At 33.5% G+C, this 20,546-nt stretch overlaps 2 protein-coding genes and 1 long non-coding RNA gene across 11 annotated transcripts; 1 reads left to right on the top strand and 2 right to left on the bottom strand.

Annotated features, from left to right (window-relative positions):
* Positions 1 to 1,773: 1,773 nt before the first annotated feature.
* LOC115699184 (uncharacterized) lies at positions 1,774 to 7,081 on the bottom strand. 4 transcript variants are annotated; one of them, XM_061102946.1, is made up of 6 exons: positions 6,125 to 7,081; positions 5,968 to 6,021; positions 3,350 to 5,633; positions 2,963 to 3,265; positions 2,797 to 2,884; positions 1,774 to 2,706 (listed from the first exon to the last, which is right to left on the bottom strand). In XM_061102946.1, exons 3-6 carry the CDS (start codon positions 5,605 to 5,607, stop codon positions 1,915 to 1,917), a joined length of 3,441 nt encoding a protein of 1,146 aa, XP_060958929.1. In that variant the 5' UTR covers positions 5,608 to 5,633; positions 5,968 to 6,021; positions 6,125 to 7,081; the 3' UTR covers positions 1,774 to 1,914. The 4 variants fall into 4 exon arrangements, with proteins under 4 accessions (XP_060958929.1, XP_060958930.1, XP_030482314.2 ...); XM_061102947.1 differs by having other exon boundaries at positions 6,129 to 7,081; XM_030626454.2 differs by having other exon boundaries at positions 3,350 to 5,616; positions 6,125 to 7,080.
* On the top strand, positions 6,564 to 11,452 carry LOC133030314 (uncharacterized). 3 transcript variants are annotated; one of them, XR_009684167.1, is made up of 4 exons: positions 6,564 to 6,702; positions 7,108 to 7,226; positions 9,454 to 9,496; positions 10,215 to 11,452. It is a non-coding gene; the product is annotated as an uncharacterized LOC133030314 (long non-coding RNA). The 3 variants fall into 3 exon arrangements; XR_009684166.1 differs by lacking the exon at positions 10,215 to 11,452 and having other exon boundaries at positions 9,454 to 10,205; XR_009684165.1 differs by lacking the exons at positions 9,454 to 9,496; positions 10,215 to 11,452 and having other exon boundaries at positions 7,108 to 7,387.
* On the bottom strand, positions 11,163 to 16,485 carry LOC115699183 (uncharacterized). 4 transcript variants are annotated; one of them, XR_004008307.2, is made up of 7 exons: positions 16,007 to 16,485; positions 13,192 to 15,459; positions 12,806 to 13,108; positions 12,638 to 12,725; positions 11,745 to 12,535; positions 11,583 to 11,661; positions 11,163 to 11,495 (listed from the first exon to the last, which is right to left on the bottom strand). XR_004008307.2 is itself a non-coding variant. In XM_030626452.2 (6 exons), the coding sequence occupies exons 1-5, from the start codon at positions 16,081 to 16,083 to the stop codon at positions 11,747 to 11,749; spliced, it is 3,525 nt and encodes a 1,174-aa protein (XP_030482312.2). In that variant the 5' UTR covers positions 16,084 to 16,485; the 3' UTR covers positions 11,163 to 11,661; positions 11,745 to 11,746. The 4 variants fall into 4 exon arrangements, 2 of the variants coding, with proteins under 2 accessions (XP_030482312.2, XP_030482313.2); XR_004008306.2 differs by having other exon boundaries at positions 11,588 to 11,661; XM_030626452.2 differs by having other exon boundaries at positions 11,163 to 11,661.
* Positions 16,486 to 20,546: the final 4,061 nt, after the last annotated feature.

Raw genomic sequence — 20,546 nt, 5'->3', positions numbered from 1 at the left:
CAGCAGTTGCAGGTTGTGAGCGTCGTCCTGATGATTGCCCTTTCAATTTACGACCCACTTCTCGTTGATGGCCACACCTCTCTCTAAGAGTCTGCCGAAGTATCTCAAGTTCAGAAACTTATGAAGATTCAGGAGCACTATTTCGAGTTGTCACCATCTCTTCCTGTAATATAAATAAGTTAGAAATCAAGCAAAGTTACAATTATTTGAATATATTTAAAAGTTATTATTTTTTAAAGTCTTACATATTTATTTTTGGCAGTCTCATTGACAAAGGTGTCTGTGTCTTTCTTTGTATGACATTCTTTCCAAGTCTCAATGTAATCCTTTCCTTGCTGATAAATATAACTTGTTAGAGAATTATATTTAAAGTAAACTCTATAAAATAGAAATTTAATATATTAACTTACTTTTTGATGAGGAATCTCAGCCATAGTTACCGACCTTTGTGTTGAAGAGAATTTCATCTTTTGCGATTGAGAGAGTTTTGCTTCGACCGTTGAATAAATTCAGGACAGGCTTTATACACTTAATCCCTTTATCTTTTTTTTTTGTGGCAAAACCCCCTTATATTTTAATTTTTATACACTTAACCCATTTATCTTTTTTTTGGTGGCAAAACTCCCTTATGTTTTAATTTTTATACACTTAACCCCTTATCTTTTTTTTGGTGGCAAAACCCCCTTATGTTTTAATTTATATACACTTAACCCCCTTATCTTTTTTCTTTATTTTTCTTTGCAAATTTGACACGCCAGTTAAATATTACCATTAAATATCAATTGGATGACTACTGCGTACACCTGTGTATATGTAACAATAAAATTTCGAAGTCGATACAATAGTAATCTAATTAGTATTTAACGGTAATATCTAACTAAAACTTTAAATTTGCAAAGAAAAGTAAACTTAAGGGAGTTTTGTCACCAAAATAAAAGATAAAGAGGTTAAGACTTAAGTGTATAAAAATTAAAATATAAGGAGATTTTGCTACCAAAAAAAAAAAAGATAAAGGAGTTAAGTGTATAAAAATTAAAACATACGGGAGTTTTGCCAAAAAAAAAAAAAAAAAAAAAAAAAAAAAAAGATAAGGAGATTAAGGGTATAAAAATTAAAACATAAGAGGATTTCGCCGCAAATTACTCTTATATTTTTAATCAAATTTCCTTATAAATTTTTTTCACTTTTCTATTTTTCAGTACTTGAATTTGTCTACCAATATCATATCTTGTTAGCCCAATTTATGAAAAATTTAACGAAAATCTTAAATTTTTACTAATTGATAAAAATATATTTTTAACAACGCTAATATCACAAAGAACATATAAGTGAAAAAGTTTACTAGACAAAGTAATTTTGTTCTTTAACATTACTAAATGATAAAATTACTAATTGATAAAATTAATTTTTGACAAGGCTAATATTACATAAGCACAATCGTACGAGTAAAAGTTCAGAAGCAAAATAATTTTGTATGGGAATGCTATTTACATTATCGGTGCCCCTCTTCCTATATTTTGAATATCATTTATATTTTGAATATCATTTGTAGTGTCTACTAGGACAGTAAATAAATGAACATGTATATCATATTCTCGTAGCAACATAGTCTCGAATTTATAATATTTCTTGTAAGAACATATGATTCACTCCATCAAAAAATGATAGTCAGTGGTCAATTTGGTCCCAAAAGGAAATGCTCAAATATGTAGCAAATTAATGAAGATAATGAGGATAGAGTGAGGTAACTAATTAAAGCTGGCGGCAAAGATGTTAAAGAGAAACTTGTCAAGGTAGAATAAATAAGCAAACAAAGAAGTCTTGACAGATTCAAACAAACAAAAATGAAAACACAATTTGAACGCAACAACATTTCTAAGATAAAGAAAACTAAAATGAAAGAAACATGTAACGTTACAAGTCACTTGAGGAGGAGCTGATGTCGTCGCGATCGCTTTCACTACCAGTGTAATTAACCCATGGTCTTTCATCTGGGGTAAGACAGTCCTTGAACCATGCATCATCAAACATTTCAGCTGGGAGGCCCACACCTACTTTTCTTAAATTTGGAACAACATCATCATTGATCACTACTGTGTCACCATATTCGTGAACAAGACTTTTCATTGCAATGTCATCAATTTGTTCATTCCATTGAAAATTACAAGAGTTGAGGTTATCATCAGTAGTCTCATCCTCATCAACTTCCATTTTGCTACTCAACTCATGAACATCCCAAAACAGTTTGTATTTCACTTTTTGGGCATATTTCCAACAGAATCCCTCAGTGATTTTGAGATAAATTGTTTGCCCTGCATCTTTTGCAAGTACAAAGGGAGCATTCTGATCACATATATTCTTGACCCAGATGCGAGTGATATTATTGCATTCACCAGATGTTCCAGTCTCTGGCTTTGTGCCGAACCATTTACATTTGAACAAAACAACTCGGTGGCCAAATGAATATTTCAACTCCCACACATTGCATAAATTACCATAAAACTCCACAACCTTACCTTCGCGTTCTAATAAACAGAATAAACCACTATTCTGAGCAATTCTATGGCTATCTTTCTCGTCAGTAAGAAATCTGACTCCATCAACTACACAACCAGAGTAAGTATTTATCTCAAAATCAGGTCCAATAGCTAATGAAAAAAGCTCATCAGTGACCTTCGTTGGCTCAGTTTCACGCAACCGTTTCACCTAAATATATATAGATATATATGTTATAAATTGTACAAGCAATATGAAGAAGAACATTCAAGCCCATGAAAAGACAAAATAGTGACTTACATGATTTGCCAACCAGGAAGGAAATTCTTCCTTATGCCTTTCTTCTACTTTGACATCAGATGTTCCCTCCAATTCCTTCTTATGCTCACTGAAAACTAATTGATTAGGATCATTTTGTAGTAAAAGAAAAGCAAGGAGAAAACGACGAAGCAAATATATCACTTACCTAACATACGGATCTAACTCGTCACAATGGAGCAGTACAAACAAGTGGGCCTGTTGCAACATATCACGAGTCAACTTTACAGATCCCTCGTCTCCAAATGGTTGAACACGATGTGAGAACACATGAAAGGATGAACGAGTTTGTTTAGGACCTAAATTGTCATCTTCTTTATTAGAATGGGTATCAATGTCATGGCCATATATGGAGCAAAATCTAACTGCTTCTTTAACAATGTAAGCCTCTGCAATTGAGCCTTCAGGCTGACAATTTTTCCTCGTATACTTTGAGAGTTTTTCCCAATTTCTGTAAAAGAGAAGAAAAAAAATTATTACCATAATCTTCAAGAAAATAGAAAATACCATTTACAATTTATAATCAAATACAAACCTTTCAAATGGATATGTCCATCGATAGCCAACAGGTCCAACAAGTTTTGCCTCATGTGGTAAGTGAACAGCCAAGTGAACAATGATGTCAAAGAAGGAGGGTGGATAGATTTTCTCGAACTTGCATAAAATTAGTGCAATCCTCTCTTGTAGTTTGTCCAGATCTTTATCTAGTAAAGTTTTGGCACATAACATTTGAAAGAAATTAGAAAGCTCGGACAGTGTAATAGTAATATCCTCGTGTATGAAATGAAGGTCCACTGCAGGAGGAAGAAGACGTTGCAAAATCACATGGCACTCATAAGCTTCCAATCCTGATATTACCTTTTTTGTGATACTAACTTTTTTTGAGATGTCTATAGCATAAGCATCTGGAAGTTTAACAGACTTGAAAAATTTACAAAATTTATCTGGATCAGAATAAAATGAGCTTGCTAAAGTATAACATGCAGGTGGTTTCAACAAACGATTCTTGTAAAGCTCAAAATGCAGTTCTTCCCTTATATCCAAATCAGACAAGTCCATGCGATCTCTGTTTGTATCCTTTGTCATTCCCTTCATGTTTAATAATGTTCCAATAATACTTTCACAAAAATTCTTTTCAACGTACATGACATCCAGGTTATGTCTGACCTTCAATGTGGCCCAATACTCTAACTCAAAAAAAATACTTTTCTTCATCCAATTATGGAAAAATGTGTCGCCACGACATAACATTCTGTTTTCATTATTTGGATTTTTACCGGGTGTCGTGATTGGTAAAGAGTCAAGTTGCTCCAACATGTCTTCCCAATACACTGGCGGTGGCGGTAAGGCATCGTCTCTAAAGTAATTCTCCTTATATTGTCTATGCTTTCGCCAAGAATGACCTGGCGACAAGTAACGACGGTGACCCAAAAAACACACTTTATCTCGAATTATTAAACAATTTGTAAAACGTTGGCAAATTGGACACGAGCGAAATCCTGTGCTCAAACTCCAGCCAGATAAACTCTCATATGTTATGAAGTCACTAATAGTCCACAATACACATGCACGAAGCTGAAATGTTTCTCCTGTTAAATGATCACGTGTTTCAACTCCATTGCTCCACAAATCTTTCAGCTCATCTATCAAAGGCCTCAAGAATACATCAATTTCTCTCCCAGGTGACTCTGGACCTGGAATTAACAATGTTGTCATGAAAAATGACTCATCCATACACTTAGTTGGTGGTAAATTGTAAGGAACAAGTGTCACAGGCCACAACTTATAAGAACTATTTGTGTTTTTGAATGGATTGAAGCCTTTAGTTGCTAGCCCCAATCTAACATTACGAGCGTCTTGTGCAAACCAAGGGTATTGCTTATCAAAGTCTTTCCATTGCTCAGTATCTGCTGGGTGTTTCATTTCACCTTCAACATTAACATGTTTTTCTTTGTGCCACCTCATATCAATTGCATGAAGTTTTGTCATATATAACCTTTGTAACCTCGGCTTCAATGGAAAATAATATAACACCTTTTGCGGAATCTTCTTGCCCTTTCCATTTTCATATTTATATCTTGGCTCATCACATGTGGGACACTTTTCACAAGAAGCATGCTCTTTCCAGAACAATGCACAATCATACTTGCAAGCATGTATTAACTCATAACCAAAACCAAAATCTTGCAACATCTGTTTCGAATCATGGTATGAAGTAGGAAAGTTTGTCTCTTCAGGAAAAACACCCTTCAACAATTGGAGCAACATATTAAATGAGTTCTCACTCCATTTGTTTGATACCTTCAAGTGCATCAGCTTTGCTAAGAAATCCAATGCCAACATCTTAGTACAATCTGAAGAAAGTGAACGAGCTTTAGCAAACAAATTTGCAAAGTTGATTGCTTCAGATTCACTTCTCTCACCTTCACAAGAATCAGTAAGAAACTTATCCTCAAAAATGTTGCTCGGAAAAATAGGTTCACCCACATCATCTTCTAAATTGTCATCATCAAACATCATATTGAAGTCCTCAGGTGGACTAGTTGTAGTATAGTCAATTTCTTCGCCATGAAATATCCACCTTTTGTAATTAGGTACAAACCCGTACCTATACAAGTGACTCTCAATGGTTTTTAAATTATAAGTACGACGATTCTTACAGCCTCCACATGGACAACGTACTTCATCAAGCCTCCCTAGAGTGCTTTCTTTGGCCAGCTCAAGAAAGGATTTGACACCATCAATAAATTCTTTACTCTTCCTATCTTGTGGATACATCCAATTTTTAACCATCTTTGCTTCCTATAACCAATTACTGACTATAAAAATAGACATAATACAAACTAAATTTACAATGAAATATCGTAGATCGACAACATTCATCAAATCAATAAGCATACAATTAATCAAAAACTTATCTTAAAACAATATTTTTGTTTATACCTAATTATTAAGATAAAAGAATCAACTCGTGTATATAACCATAACTTAAGACCAACAAGAAAACAAGTTAATGATACAAATATTCAAACACCAGGTTTTTTAAGGAAACACAAATCAAAACGCATATGTACACAATGAAATTATTAATTTTTTTTTTTTTTTATAGCCACACAAAATTGCAAACTATATAAAGAAGAACAAAACTCCAACCTTGAAAAGCGAAATCAATTTGACCACGCAGGTAGAATCCAATGATGCAAACACCTACACAAAATAAAAACCAAATAATAAGATAAAGAATGAAAACAGAGAAATCCTCTAAATAAACAGAATAATAAGGAAAAGAAGGTGTAGTCAGTAGTCATACATACGATGATGGGGCTTTCGAAGCAGGAGAGCTAACAAGTGAATTTGTCTCTAGACTTTGGGATTGCAAGAAAAGGAGGCAACATTGGGTACTCAGTAGGGCAAATAATGTAAGAGATTTGGGGTGAGGCTGAGATTGAGATTGAGATGGAGGTAGCGCAGCCCATTTTTATTGTCAGGCTTTCTCGTCAGTGATTCATGAACAACCGACGTCGTTGAGATTCTGCTACACTCTACCACTCTTTTATATATAAGTGGCTTAATCTGAAAGGTTCCAGTCATGGGATTGCTCCACGTGTCCCACTTTCTTTGTTCGGACACGTTTGGTTTTCAAACCCCTTAACACTAGATTACTACTGCTTATTATAACATGTAGTTGTTTTTCTCCGGTACCGGATCAACCGCACCGCTGCGAACGTTTCAGCCTTTGAGATTGTGATCGATTGCCCAAATTTCATTAATACAGAGTTCCTCGGTGTGCCCAATGCTAACTGATATTTGCCTAAATTGAGAAAGATATGGGATGGATATAAACAGAGTCCATACCGCTATTTTCTTCCATTGCGCTCTCTAAGCAAGGTTTTTCTTTCGCTTCTTTTCTTTTTTTTTTTTTGGTAATATTCTTTCTTCCCAATGAAATTTTGGTTTTTTTTTTCATTGATGTCGAAATTTTTGAATTGATATATATTTTTTTAAATAAATAATTAAATGTTTAGTGAATAACTGATTATTTGGAAGTGATGGAGAGTTCAATTAATATTACCCAGAAATGTGTTATTGTATTTGCATTTCTGACTTAATACACTGTCTAAATGTCTAAATACATGTGAATTGGTTATTTGAGAAAGGAGCAATGGGTTTGTAATTGCATTATCGAGTAAGTGCTAAATGTTTGTTATAGAATTTTACATGAATTGTGTTTTTGGATGTTATACGAATTCTACACACTTGAAATTTTAAAGATTTGACTCGTTACCTTTGTAGATGTTGTACTATGGAAGATCATTTACTTAGAAGAGTATTGCTCAAATTCAGTTGCTTGGATGTTATATTTCAGCTTGAAGGCTATCGAGAAAGCAATAGTCAGTTCTGATATTACCATGGTATGACACCAAACAATGACAGTGATGTTATAAGATTGAGCCTCTCGCAATTAATTAACATCATATATAAGGAAGGTGTTTCCTTTTTGTTCAAAGATATTAGAGTTAGAGTTAGTTTTATATTATTATTAGTGTGGGAAAATAAAGGTGCCGTTTGGTAACACTTTTATTTTTTAATTTTTTAATTACAAAATGAAAGTAAAATTTTTATTTTTAAAAATTTTGTTTTTGAAAAACAAAAATGTGTTCTGTAATCACTTTTGTTTTCCAATTTTAAAAACAAAAAACAAAAGTGTGTTCTGTAAAGTTCATTTTTATTTTTATTTTTTTAATTTTATTTAAGTCGGGTCTAGGTTCGGAGTCGAATTCGGATCCGGGTCAGAGGTCGGTTTCAGCACAAGGGCCATGAGAGAGGATTTGGGTCCGGGTCTTGTCGGAGTCTAAAATATTGATTAAGAAAAAAAACTGTTTCAAAAAATATTGAAAGTGATTTTTTTTTTGTTTTTAAAATTTTGATTCTTAATTAAAAAATTGAAAAACAAAAACAGTTTTATAAAACATGTAATTTTAAAAACAAAAAACTGATTAAAAAATTGTTTTCAAACGCCACCAAATTGTCAAATCTCAAATTCTAACAAAAGATTTCTTAATTTTTGTTGATAATCAATAAAGCACTTAAGAGATGCTTATAAACAAACTCACTTGTATTTTTTTAGTTGGCATTGCTCTTAAATTCAAGAATTGTCAAAAGTTGTAAGAAAACAAGCTGAGGAAGGAAAAGTAAGTTTACACATTTTTGTTTTCTTTTATAAAGTTTATGTTTTTAATTTGTATTGAAGCTTTTTATTTTCCTGAAATGATTTGTAGTAAAGTTATTTATACAGTATCTTAAGATTTTTGTGATTTAGGGCCAAAGCGAGTTTAGTAATGATCCATTACCATGTAAGCTACATTGTACCATATTTTAATATGTGCATTTGGTAACAATTATTTAATTAATTTTTTATTTTTTAAATTAAAAAAGTAAAAATATTTTTCAAAATCATGTTTTATAAAATTGTTTTTACATTTTTAATTGAGAATCAAAATTTAATTTTTTTTTAAAAAAAAAGTCACTTTAAAAATTCTTTTAAACATTTTGTTTCTTTTTTTTATCAATATTTTGGACTCCAACCCCAACCTAGACCATGGAACTTGGATCCCGATCCGGACCCAAACCTCAACCCTCGACCCAAACCCCGAACTTGGACCTTGGACCCCGACCCGAGCCCAAACCTGAACCCCAGACCCGACCCGACCCTAGACCCCCAACCTCACCCAAACCCTGACCCCAACCCGGGCCTTGGACCTCAATGCTGACCCGACCCGGACGTGGACCCTAAACCCAAACCACAAACCCCGGACCCGACCTAGACCCCAGACCCCGAACCTGGTCTCAGCCCTAGACCCTAACCTCTACCCCGACCTTGACCCCGTCCCTGACCTGGACCTCGTCCCTGACCTGGACCCCAGACCCTAACTCGAACCCTGACCCCGATCTTGACCCCGACCTGGCACTAGCCCAAGACCTTAGACTCGGACTCGGAGTTGGACCCAAACCCCTACCTGACACTAGCCCAAGACCTTAGACTCGGAGCTGGACCCAGACCCGAACCCCAGCCTCGGATCCAGTCGCAGACCCAAGCCTGGACTCAAACTCGACCCCAGACTCAGCTCTAGAACTAAACCCAGACCTAGCCTCGAACCCGATCCTAGCCCCGACCCTCGGCCCGGACCTAGCGCAGGCCTTGACCTCGGACATGGACCCTACTTAAATAATATTAACAAATAAAAATGAGAATGAAATTTGCAAAACATATTTTTATTTTTTATTTTTAAAATTGAAAAACAAAAGTGATTATAAAACATACTTTTATTTATTAAAAATAAAAATTAAACTTTTTTTTTTTTTTTTTTTGTAATTAAAAATTTTAAAACCTTAGTTTTCGGTGCCTCACGGTTCTCATGTGTGTGCCAAAACTTTAACATGCTACTTGAAATATAATAATTTCTAAAGTGACACGTGTCTGTTGTAGCTCGCATTGCAGAATATGTGAAGTGATGTTTTAAAGGTCTAAGGTTCAAAACCTTCCAATATCTAGTTATTGCTTTGTCTACATTCTTTCTTTTTACCTTTAACTAGTTTGACAAGGATTCTCCATAGTCTTGACGTCACACATTTTTGCAGGAGAAATGAAGATTATGTGAAAGACTTATCCAGTAATTTGCAGGTAACATGCCTTCTCTATGGGAAGACTTTGATCTAGTAGCAAAGAAAAGAAGAAGGTTTCCTTATTTTAGTGTGTTTTTTATGTTACTTCATTTCCTCAACGTTTACAACTTATATATTAATTTTTCTATTGTATTCATATATGAATTCTATGTTTGTGCTTGTTTTTCAGAAGTTGCTGAAAGTATAGTGAGTACCAAATTACGTGTATTGTTATATGGTTGTTGATACATTAGATTAAGAAAAGAAATTTCTTTCTAAAGGTGAACATTCATTCATTCATTTTGTCTACAAGATCCATAAGCTAGTTTGGCATAATGCAAAAAAAAAAAAAATTCCAAATATATCTAAACTCCTTAAGCTGGGTCCAATCAGTGGGTATCTTCTTGAAAAAATGAAGCATCAACGTGTCTTCTTTACGTTGTTTTGTGTATGTATGAGTAGTAAAGACTGTAAAATTATACAAATATGTACTAGTATTGGTAGAATTATTTTGTATTCTCTAAAATACAACTAATTACTTCATCACCATATTCACTCAATACCTTTAACGTATTAGTGTTGGTAGAGTTAGTTTGTACTTCGTAACCTCTTTACTATATTCACTCAGTACCTTAACGTACTAGTTTGGATAGGGTTAGTTCATAACACATGCATACAACATGTATAAAAATATATGTGTCATTTATATAGTAATCTTACCTCACTTTCATAATCAGGTGTGCCAACCAACTTGAGTGGAACTACCGCTCAACGATTCTGAGGCCCTACTCGCTAACTCACTTTTGGAGAAGTAAACTTAAACCAAAAATTTTCCTATTAATAAATAGCGTGGTAATACCCTAAATATCGAGGAAACACTAAAATCGAAACACCCAAAAAACACCCCAACTAGTGAACTGAATCCCCAAACAGTCCACCATTTCTTAGGGTCTTGCCTGGGGAAACAGTTCATTATTTCTACAAAAGGAGTGAACCGTTTCGTAGCAGAAAAACCCAAAACTTGAATTTTCTAATTCAATTCTACCTCAAAACTTACCTCAAAATAAGATCCCAAAACAGCTTCTAAACAATTCAAATGATCCTTACAGAAATAAAACACCAAAACCAAACTTAAAAACCAAGCTTAACCTCAAAATTTCAAAAGAGAAAAACTAGAGCTTTACTTTGGTCTTCCTCCCAATTCACACTTGAAAACCTAGCTAAAATACCCCTGAAACTTTTGGAAATTTTACCGCAATTAACTCAAGCCATTACTGTAGTTTGTAATAAATTTTCACAATAAATTTTCACAACCATTTATTCCTTTGTTGCAGCTCGCTCACTACACACAAGACTTCATAACAAAATAAACGTTGTGGAAGATGTTTGAGTGAGCTACTACATATAGTTCATATATATATATATATATATATATATATATATATTACTTTTATTATTGAGGGGAATACTATTTATATTGTGAGTGTCCCTTTTCCTATATTTGAGTATTATTTATATCCGTCTACTGGGGCAGTAAATAGATGAACATGTAGCTGATATTCTTTTAGCAATAAATTCTCCGATTTATAATATTTCTTGTAAGAACATAAGATTCACTCCACCCAAAAATGATAGTGGTCAATTTTGTCCCAAAAGAAAATGCTCACATATATAGCAAATTAATGAAGATAATAAGGACAGAGTGATTGTTCAAAAAAATATGTATACAAGGATAGAGTGATCTAACTAATTAAAGCTGGCAACAAAGATGTTTAAGAGAAACTTGTCGAGTTAGAATAAGCAAACAAAGAAGTCTTGACAGATTCAAATAAAACAAAACGACGCCAATAGAAATAAAATTCCAGTCATTACCGACCACATCTCTGCATCCTAAAGCTGCTTGAAAGAGGAGTAACACATTAGCAATAGCGAATAAAGTTTACTGGTCCTGTTATAGTCCAGAGGTGGTGCTTTACTTCAAGTCCATTTTCAAAACGCTCCCTTGTAGATATAACCAACTAAAACAAAACAAATACCTCTTTAGCTAAAAATCAATGCAAAGTCATATAGTTAAGTATAAATGTGCATGGAGAAAAAGCAGAAACCAAACATAGAGATGAGGTGGACTGGTGCTTCTAGGACAAGAGAGAGGCTTCAAATCTCCACTAGTAATCCCACCAATTGCTATAAGTTAAGCAAATAATGAAAACACAATGGAAGAAAACAGCATTTTTAAAATAAAAAAATAAAATGAAAGAAACACGTACCGTTACATGTCGTCATCACTGATGTCGTCATTGATGTTGTCACGATCGGATTCACTACCAGTGTAATTAACCCATGGTCTTTCATCTGGGGCAAAATAGTCCTTGCCCCATGCATCATCGAACATTTCAGCTGGGAGACCAACAGCTTCTTTTCTTAAATTTGGAACAACATCATCATTGATCACTTCAGCTTCACCATATCGGTTAACAAGACTTGTCATTGCAATGTCATCAATTTGTTCATTCCATTGAAAATTACAAGAGTTGAGGTTATCATCAGTAGTGTCATCCTCATCAACTTCCACTTTGCTACTCATCTCATGAACATCCCAAAAAAGTCTGTGTCTCACTTTTTGGGCATACTTCCAACCTAATCTGTCTTCGTAATAAATTGTTTGCTCTGCATATTTAGCAAGTACAAACGGAGCATTCTGACCACATGTATTATTGGCACATATACGAGTCATATTGCATTTACTAGGTATTCCTGTCTCTGGGTTTGTGTTAAACCATTTACATTTGAACAAAACAACTCGGTGGCCAAATGAATATTTCAACTCCCACACGTTGCATAAAGTACCATAGAACTCCCCAACCTTATCTTCACCTTCTAATAAACAATACAAACCACTATTCTGAGCAATTCTATGCCTATCTTTCTCTTCAGTAAGAAATCTTACTCCATCAACTACGCAACCAGAGTATGAATTTGCCTCAAAATCAGGTCCAATAGCTAATGAAAGAAGCTCATTCGTGACCTTCGTTGGCTCAGTTACACGCAACCGTTTCACCTAGTACACACACACACACATATATATATATATATGTTATAAATTGTACAAGCAATATTAAGAAGAATATTCAAGCCCTGAAAAGAAAAAATAGTGGCTTACATGATTTGCCAACCAAGCAGGAAATTCTTCATCATGCCTTTCTTCTACGTTGACATCAGATATTGCATCCAATTCCTTCTTATGCTCTCTGAAAACAAATTGATTAGGATCATTTTCTAGTGAAAGAAAAGTTCAAGGAGGAAACAAAGAAGCAAATATATCACTTACTTAATATATGGATCTAACTCGTTACAATGGAGCAGTACAAACCAGTGGGCATGTTGCAACATTTCACGAGTCAACTTTATAGAACCCTCGTGTCCAAATGGTTGAACACGATGTGAGAACACATGAATGGATGGATGAGTTTTTTTAGGACCTAAATTGACGTCTTCTTTACTAGAATGTGTATCAATGTCACGGTCATATATGTTGCAAAATCTAACTGCTTCTTTAACAATGTAAGCTTCTGCAATTGAGCCTTCAGGCTGACAATTTTTCCTCGTATACTTTGTGAGTTTTTCCCAATATCTGTAAAAGATAAGAAAAAAGTTTAATAACATTATCTTCAAGCAAATTAAAAATACCATTTACAATTTATATCAAATACAAACCTTTCAAATGGATATGTCCATCGAAAGCCAACAGGTCCAACAAGTTTTGCCTCATGTGGTAAGTGAACAGCCAAGTGAACGATGATGTCAAAGAAGGAGGGTGGGTAGATTTTCTCCAACTTGCACAAAATTAGCGCAATCCTTTCTTGTAGTTTGTCCAGATCTTTATCCATTAAAGTTTTGGCACATAGCTTTTGAAAGAAATTAGAAAGCTCGGTCAGTGTAATTGTAATATCCTCGTTTAAGTACTGAATGTCAACTGCAGGAGGAAGAAGACGTTGCAAAATCACATGGCAATCATAAGCCTCCAATCCTGATATTACCTTATTTTTTATACTAACTTTTTTTGAGATGTCTATAGCATAAGCATCTGGAAGTTTAACAGACTTGAAAAATTTACAAAATTTATCTGGATCTGAATAAGTTGTGCCTGATAAAGTATAACATGCAGGTGGTTTCAACAAACGGTTCTTGTGAAGCTTGAAGTGCAGTTCTTCCCTTAAATCCAAATCAGACAAGTCCTTGCGATCTCTGTTTGTATCCTTTGTCATTCCCTCTATGTTTAATAATGTTCCAATAATACTTTCACAAAAATTCTTCTCAACGTACATGACATCCAAGTTATGTCTGACCTTCAATGTGGCCCAATACTCTAACTCAAAAAAAATACTTTTCTTCATCCAATTATGGAAAAATGTGTCGCCACGACATAACATTCTGTTTTCATTATTTGGATTTTTACCGGGTGTCGTGATTGGTAAAGAGTCAAGTTGCTCCAACATGTCTTCCCAATACACTGGCGGTGGCGGTAAGGCATCATCTCTAAAGTAATTCTCCTTATATTGTCTATGCTTTCGCCAAGAATGACCTGGCGACAAGTAACGACGGTGACCCAAAAAACACACTTTATCTCGAATTATCAAACAATTTGTAAAACGTTGGCAAATTGGACACGAGCGAAATCCTGTGCTCAAACTCCAGCCAGATAAACTCTCATATGTTATGAAGTCACTGATAGTCCACAATACACATGCACGAAGCTGAAATGTTTCTCCAGTTAAATGATCACGTGTTTCAACTCCATTGCTCCACAAATGTTTCAGCTCATCTATCAAAGGCCTCAAGAATACATCAATTTCTCTCCCAGGTGACTCTGGACCTGGAATTAACAATGTTGTCATGAAAAATGACTCATCCATACACTTAGTCGGTGGTAAATTGTAAGGAACAAGTGTCACAGGCCACAACTTATAAGAACTATTTGTGTTTTTGAATGGATTGAAGCCTTTAGTTGCTAGCCCCAATCTAACATTACGAGCGTCTTGTGCAAACCAAGGGTATTGCTTATCAAAGTCTTTCCATTGCTCAGTATCTGCCGGGTGTTTCATTTCACCTTCAACATTAACATGTTTTTCTTTGTGCCACCTCATATCAATTGCATGAAGTTTTGTCATATATAACCTTTGTAACCTCGGCTTCAATGGAAAATAATATAATGCCTTTTGCGGAATCTTCTTGCCCTTTCCATTTTCATATTTATATCTTGGCTCGTCACATATGGGACACTTTTCACAAGAAGCATGCTCTTTCCAGAACAATGCACAATCATACTTGCAAGCATGTATTAACTCATAACCAAAACCAAAATCTCGCAACATCTGTTTCGAATCATGGTATGAAGTAGGAAAGTTTGTCTCTTCAGAAAAAACACCCTTCAACAATTGGAGCAACATATTAAATGAGTTCTCACTCCATTTGTTTGATACCTTCAAGTGCATCAGCTTTGCTAAGAAATCCAATGCCAACATCTTAGTACAATCGGAAGAAAGTGAACGAGCTTTAGCAAACAAATTTGCAAAGTTGATTGCTTCAGATTCACTTCTCTCACCTTCACAAGAATCACCAAGTAACTCATCCTCAAAAATGTTGTTTGGAAACATTGGTTCACCCACATCATCTTCTAAATTGTCATCATCAAACATCACATTGAAGTCCTCAGGTTGACTAGTTGTAGTATAGTCAATTTCTTCGCCATGAAATATCCACCTTTTGTAATTAGGTACAAACCCGTACCTATACAAGTGACTCTCAATGGTTTTTAAATTATAAGTACGACAATTCTTACAGCCTCCACATGGACAACGTACTTCATCAAGCCTCAGTCGAGTGCTCTCTTTGGCCAGCTCAAGAAAGGATTTGACACCATCGACATATTCTTTACTCTGCCTATCTTGTAGATACATCCAATTTTTATCCATCTTTTGCTTCCTATAACCCATTACTCAATATAAAAATAGACATAACACAAACTACATTCACAATGAAATACTGTAGATCGACAACATTCTTAAAAAAATAAATAAAACTAAAATGATAATGCTGTTTGGTCATAAAATAAGCCTACAATTAATCAAAAATTTATCTTAAAACAACTTTTCTGTCTTCCGAATCATTATGATAAAAGAATCAACTCGTGTATATAACTAAAAGATCAACAAGAAAACAAGTTAATTATACAAAAATATCCAAACACTATCATTTATATGGAAACACAAATCAAAACCCATACGTAACACAATGAAATTATTAATTTTTGTATAGCCACACAAAACAAAGTTGCAAACAATACAAAGAAAAAGAAAACTCCTACCTTGAAAAGCGAAAAAAAAAATCAATTTGATCAAGCAGGTAGAATCCAATGATGCAAACACCAACACAAAATAGAAACCCAAATAATAAGAACAAGAATGAAAACAGAGAAACCTTCCTAAAATAGAATAGAGAATAATAAGGAAAATAAGGTGTAGCGTAATACCTTGATGGGGCTTCTGAAGCAGGAGAACTAAGAAATGAAATAGTAGAATTTGGGGTTGCGAAAAGAGGTAGCAGCATGGGTGCTCAGGAATGGAGCAGAAGAAAAGGAGATGAAAAATAAAGTAAGAGATTTGGGCAACCCATTTTTAGTTTCAGCCTTTCTCCTCCGTTATTCATGAACAACCGACGTGGTTGAGGTTCTGCTACACTCTCCCACTTTCTTTCTTTCTTTCTTTTTTTTTTTTTTTTTTTTTTTTTTTTTGAGAGAGAGAGAGCTACCACTCTATTTTTTAATATACATAAAGCTTAATCTAAAAGGTTCGAGTCAAGGGGTATGACGTATGAACCATTTAGCTGACTCTTGTATTATCTTTCTTTCGTTTACCATACAGGGGTTTTGTCTCACCTAATATATTACATACACATATATATAGGTCATACTCGCTGCGGCTGTTCATATAAACCGGATAACCGCGGTTTGAATCTGGACCACTATAATCCGAACCATTATAAATTGTAACTGGAAAAACCGTTTTTAGTGGTTTGGTCAATCCGGACCGTTTACGGCGTAATGGTTCAGTTACGGTTTGTAATAAATAATTAACGGTTAAACCGGACCGGACCATTTATCATAAATAATTAATTTATATATATTTTTTTTATACATATGACTATATGTATAATTTAGAATTTTTTTGTGGGTCAAGTTTTTTATTGCATGAATTTTTTATTTTTATGTTATGTTTGACTTTTGAGAATATTTTTATATCATTATTTATATGTTATAGATCTATTACTTATCTTGTTAAATATATATTTTGAAAAATAAAAGTAAAAACTTAATAAAAATAGTATAATTATTTAAAAAAATATGAATAATTATAAATTCCACTTAAATCGTAGTTTCGAACCAAACCAAACCGTTAACGGTTTGGTTTGGTTTGGTTTGAGAAACTTTTTGGTCTGGTTTGGTTTCCAATATTCAAAAAACCGTTATACTGGTTTGGTTCAAAAATTATGAAAATTCGGACCAAACCAATCCGTGAACACCCCTAATACTCGCAATATATATTGAGTAGAATAATATATAATGTGAGTCTTTTTATTTTATTTTAGTAAGATAATTATATATTAAATAAAAATAAATGTACTATTTAGTACTATCATACTTTGTGTTCGCGGTGCAGGTTATACGATTTTTGACTATTTTTTTTAAATCAACTCACAAATACATTTTTTCTGATTTCCCAAACCGCATCCACACCACGAAACTAAAAACCCGCAAAACCCGCACCGCAAAAAATACTACAATGCGGTGCGGTTTTTGTGGTTTATGCGGTTTGGACTATCACAAATACAACAAATTTTGAGCAAAATTTGTCAAAATACCATAAGGCTTGAAAATAAATATGAAAAAAAAATTAAGTGTCAACAATACAATAATTAATGAACTTTGAATTGAACATTCACATATTGAACCTAAATAAATATAAAAAAAAATAGTATTTTTATAATGTGCAGTGCGATTTGAACCGCATATTAACAATTCAAAACCGCAAACCGCACCGCACCACGCGGTTTAAGAAAAATTCAAACTGTGACCACACTGCAAAGAATTTCAAACTGTAATTTTTTTTTTGCGGTGCGGGTGGTTTGAACGGTTTGAGCGGTTTGATGAACACCCTTACTTTCTATAGCTAATAATTCAATAAAAATATTACTTTAAACTTTTATATTATTTAATAAGTGGGTAATTTAATAAAATCATGAATTTTGTGTTAGACTAAAAATTTAAACTTAATATAACTCATTAATTTGATAAATTTAGACTTTCATGGAACTAATTTATATGTATATGGAGCAATATATTCACACAGTGAGTAATAATTTATATCCAGAATAAATATTATATACTCACGTGGTAATATTTTATAGTTAAGTTAGACGTGGTTTGATTATATACTATTACTACAACAAAATTTATCAATAGCCACAATATTATTAGCGACGGGTAAAATCCACCCCTAATAATAGTAGTAACATTAGCGACGGAACATGAATTCGCCACTAATTCTACTATTTATTTTTTTAAAAAAAAAAATTATTAGCGGTAGACTCGTTAGCGGCGAGCCCCACCGCTAATAATATTAAAAAATAAAATAAAAAAAATAATCGTTAGAATTATTAGCGGCATGACATTAACAGCGGTCTCGCCACTAATAATTGTATACATACCCAACCCCGACATTCAGTACCTGTTTCAATACTTTATTTTTGCTCGTAAGCTTTATTAGACAGGGTCAATTTTGTGAGTTCAATCTATGCCATTTGAAATGTCACCTTGTCGTGAGGTATAAAAACTCAGTGATTGTGCTAAAAAATTAAGAGTCCTAGGCCTACGATTAATTATAGAATTTTTTATTACATACAAACACGTACGTCATGATAAGATAGAGCTTACTTAAGATTTAGTTCATAAAAAAAATAATAATTTTTTTATAGAATTTGTTACAAATAATTTAAATTTTTAAAATAATTATAAGTAATTAATATTATATATTTTGAATTTGCACTTAATTATAATATTTTCTTTAGTTTCAACATTCTAGATTGTGATCGGGTCGTTGATTAGGGTTGAAATACCCTATAGATGATCAATGTAAGCATAAACTACAATATTTGGGTGATATGAACAGTGATCCATACCAATCTAAACCTTTTAACTAGGAAAGTCAATAAGAGCATTACCGATTAGTGTAATAATTGATCTTAGAACATCCCGAGTGGTGATTGGGTCGTTCATTAGGTCTGAAATACTTTATAATAGCACCCGTGAATCACAAGGACTCAGCAAGAAAACACAATAATAATAATCATATAGTTTATTATTCCAATATATTATTTATACACAATCAAAATCAAACCATTACCCATTGTTCATAAGATGAAATTCAAATCACTACTGGTATTCGTTATGAATAAACATCAGTATACAGATATCTGGTAATACAATACAATCATACCAATAATGGGAATTATATTCATTTAATAATATAAAATTATATATATGTTACCTCATAAAGTAACCATCTTCATTACATCACATTGCCTAATCAAGCAAGTCGATGCTTTAGTCTAATAATCCTGTATTGCATTGCCTAATCAGGCAAACCCGTGCCATAGCCTGACACCCACATGTCACATAATTGCATCACCTAATCAGGTGAGCCCGTACCTACGCTCGGTACTCATATGTCACCGACGCCCGTACCTACGCCTGATACGTTATTAGGAAGAAACCCTACATCGGTTTCAATCTATGCCATAACTTGGCAATTTTCATATCATTGACGCCCGTATCTACACGTCGCTAGGAGGAAACCCTACAGCGGTTCCAATCTGTGACATAAGCTGGCAATTTTCATATCACTAACACTCGTATCTACACGTTTCCAAGAGGAAACCTTACAACGGTTTTAATCTATGTTATAACCTGACAATTTTCATATCACTGATGCCTGTATCTACACGTCGCCAGGAGGAAACCCTACAACGTAGGGGTGTTCAACAAAATTTACAAATCGTCCAACCCGAATAAACCGTCTAAACCAAACCGAATAAACCGACAAAAAATACAACCCAAAATAATACAATAAAAATCTAAACCGCCTAATGAATATATTGGGTGGTTTATAAATTATTCTAGACTGCCCAATCAACCAGAATAAACCTAATTAAACCGATTTATATATTTTTTTAATAAACGTGTATATATTATAATATAAAAATTACATTATTAAATTAATTATTTGTATTAAAAATTTGGACATTTTAATTTTTAACTTAAAACTTAGACTTGATAGTTAATAATTTTTATTGTATTTGGATATTGAAGTTAAAGTTTCAAAACTATACCATAATCACTTTTTCTTATTATTTTATTCAATTATTTTATGTTTACTAAATGATATTTATCTTATAGTAAAGTTTTTAAAATTAATTTGAATTATAACATTTTTAACTTGAAATATAAATACTATATTTCTATTTTTTTAAATCTAATTATTTGAATATTAAAAACTAACAATAATAATTATATAAAAAAAGTAAAGAACGGTTTGGACGGGTTAACCTGACCAAACCGACAAAATTATTGGGCGGGTTAAACTTTTTCTAAATTTTAATTGGGCAGGTTACAATTAAATATTTGCAACCCGATATTTATATTGGGTTAATAAAAATATGCTATAACCTGACCAAACCGACCGACGTACACCCCTACTACAACGATATCAATTTATGCCATAACCTGGCAATTTTCATATCACTAACGCTCGCATCTACGCGTCGCCAGGAGTATCGCATCACCTAATTAAGTGAGCATGTACCTACACTCAATACTCATATGTCACTGATGCCCGTACCTACGTTCGGTATGTCGCCAGGAGTATTGCATCACCTAATCAAGTGAGCACGTATATCACATTCATAGTATCATTACATTATCATTGCTTAACCAATCAATCTTTTCATTATATAAC

This window comes from Cannabis sativa, chromosome 8, assembly GCF_029168945.1.
Source record: "Cannabis sativa cultivar Pink pepper isolate KNU-18-1 chromosome 8, ASM2916894v1, whole genome shotgun sequence".
In the NCBI taxonomy this organism is placed as follows: domain Eukaryota; kingdom Viridiplantae; phylum Streptophyta; class Magnoliopsida; order Rosales; family Cannabaceae; genus Cannabis; species Cannabis sativa.
This window is presented reverse-complemented; position numbering and strand designations above follow the sequence as displayed.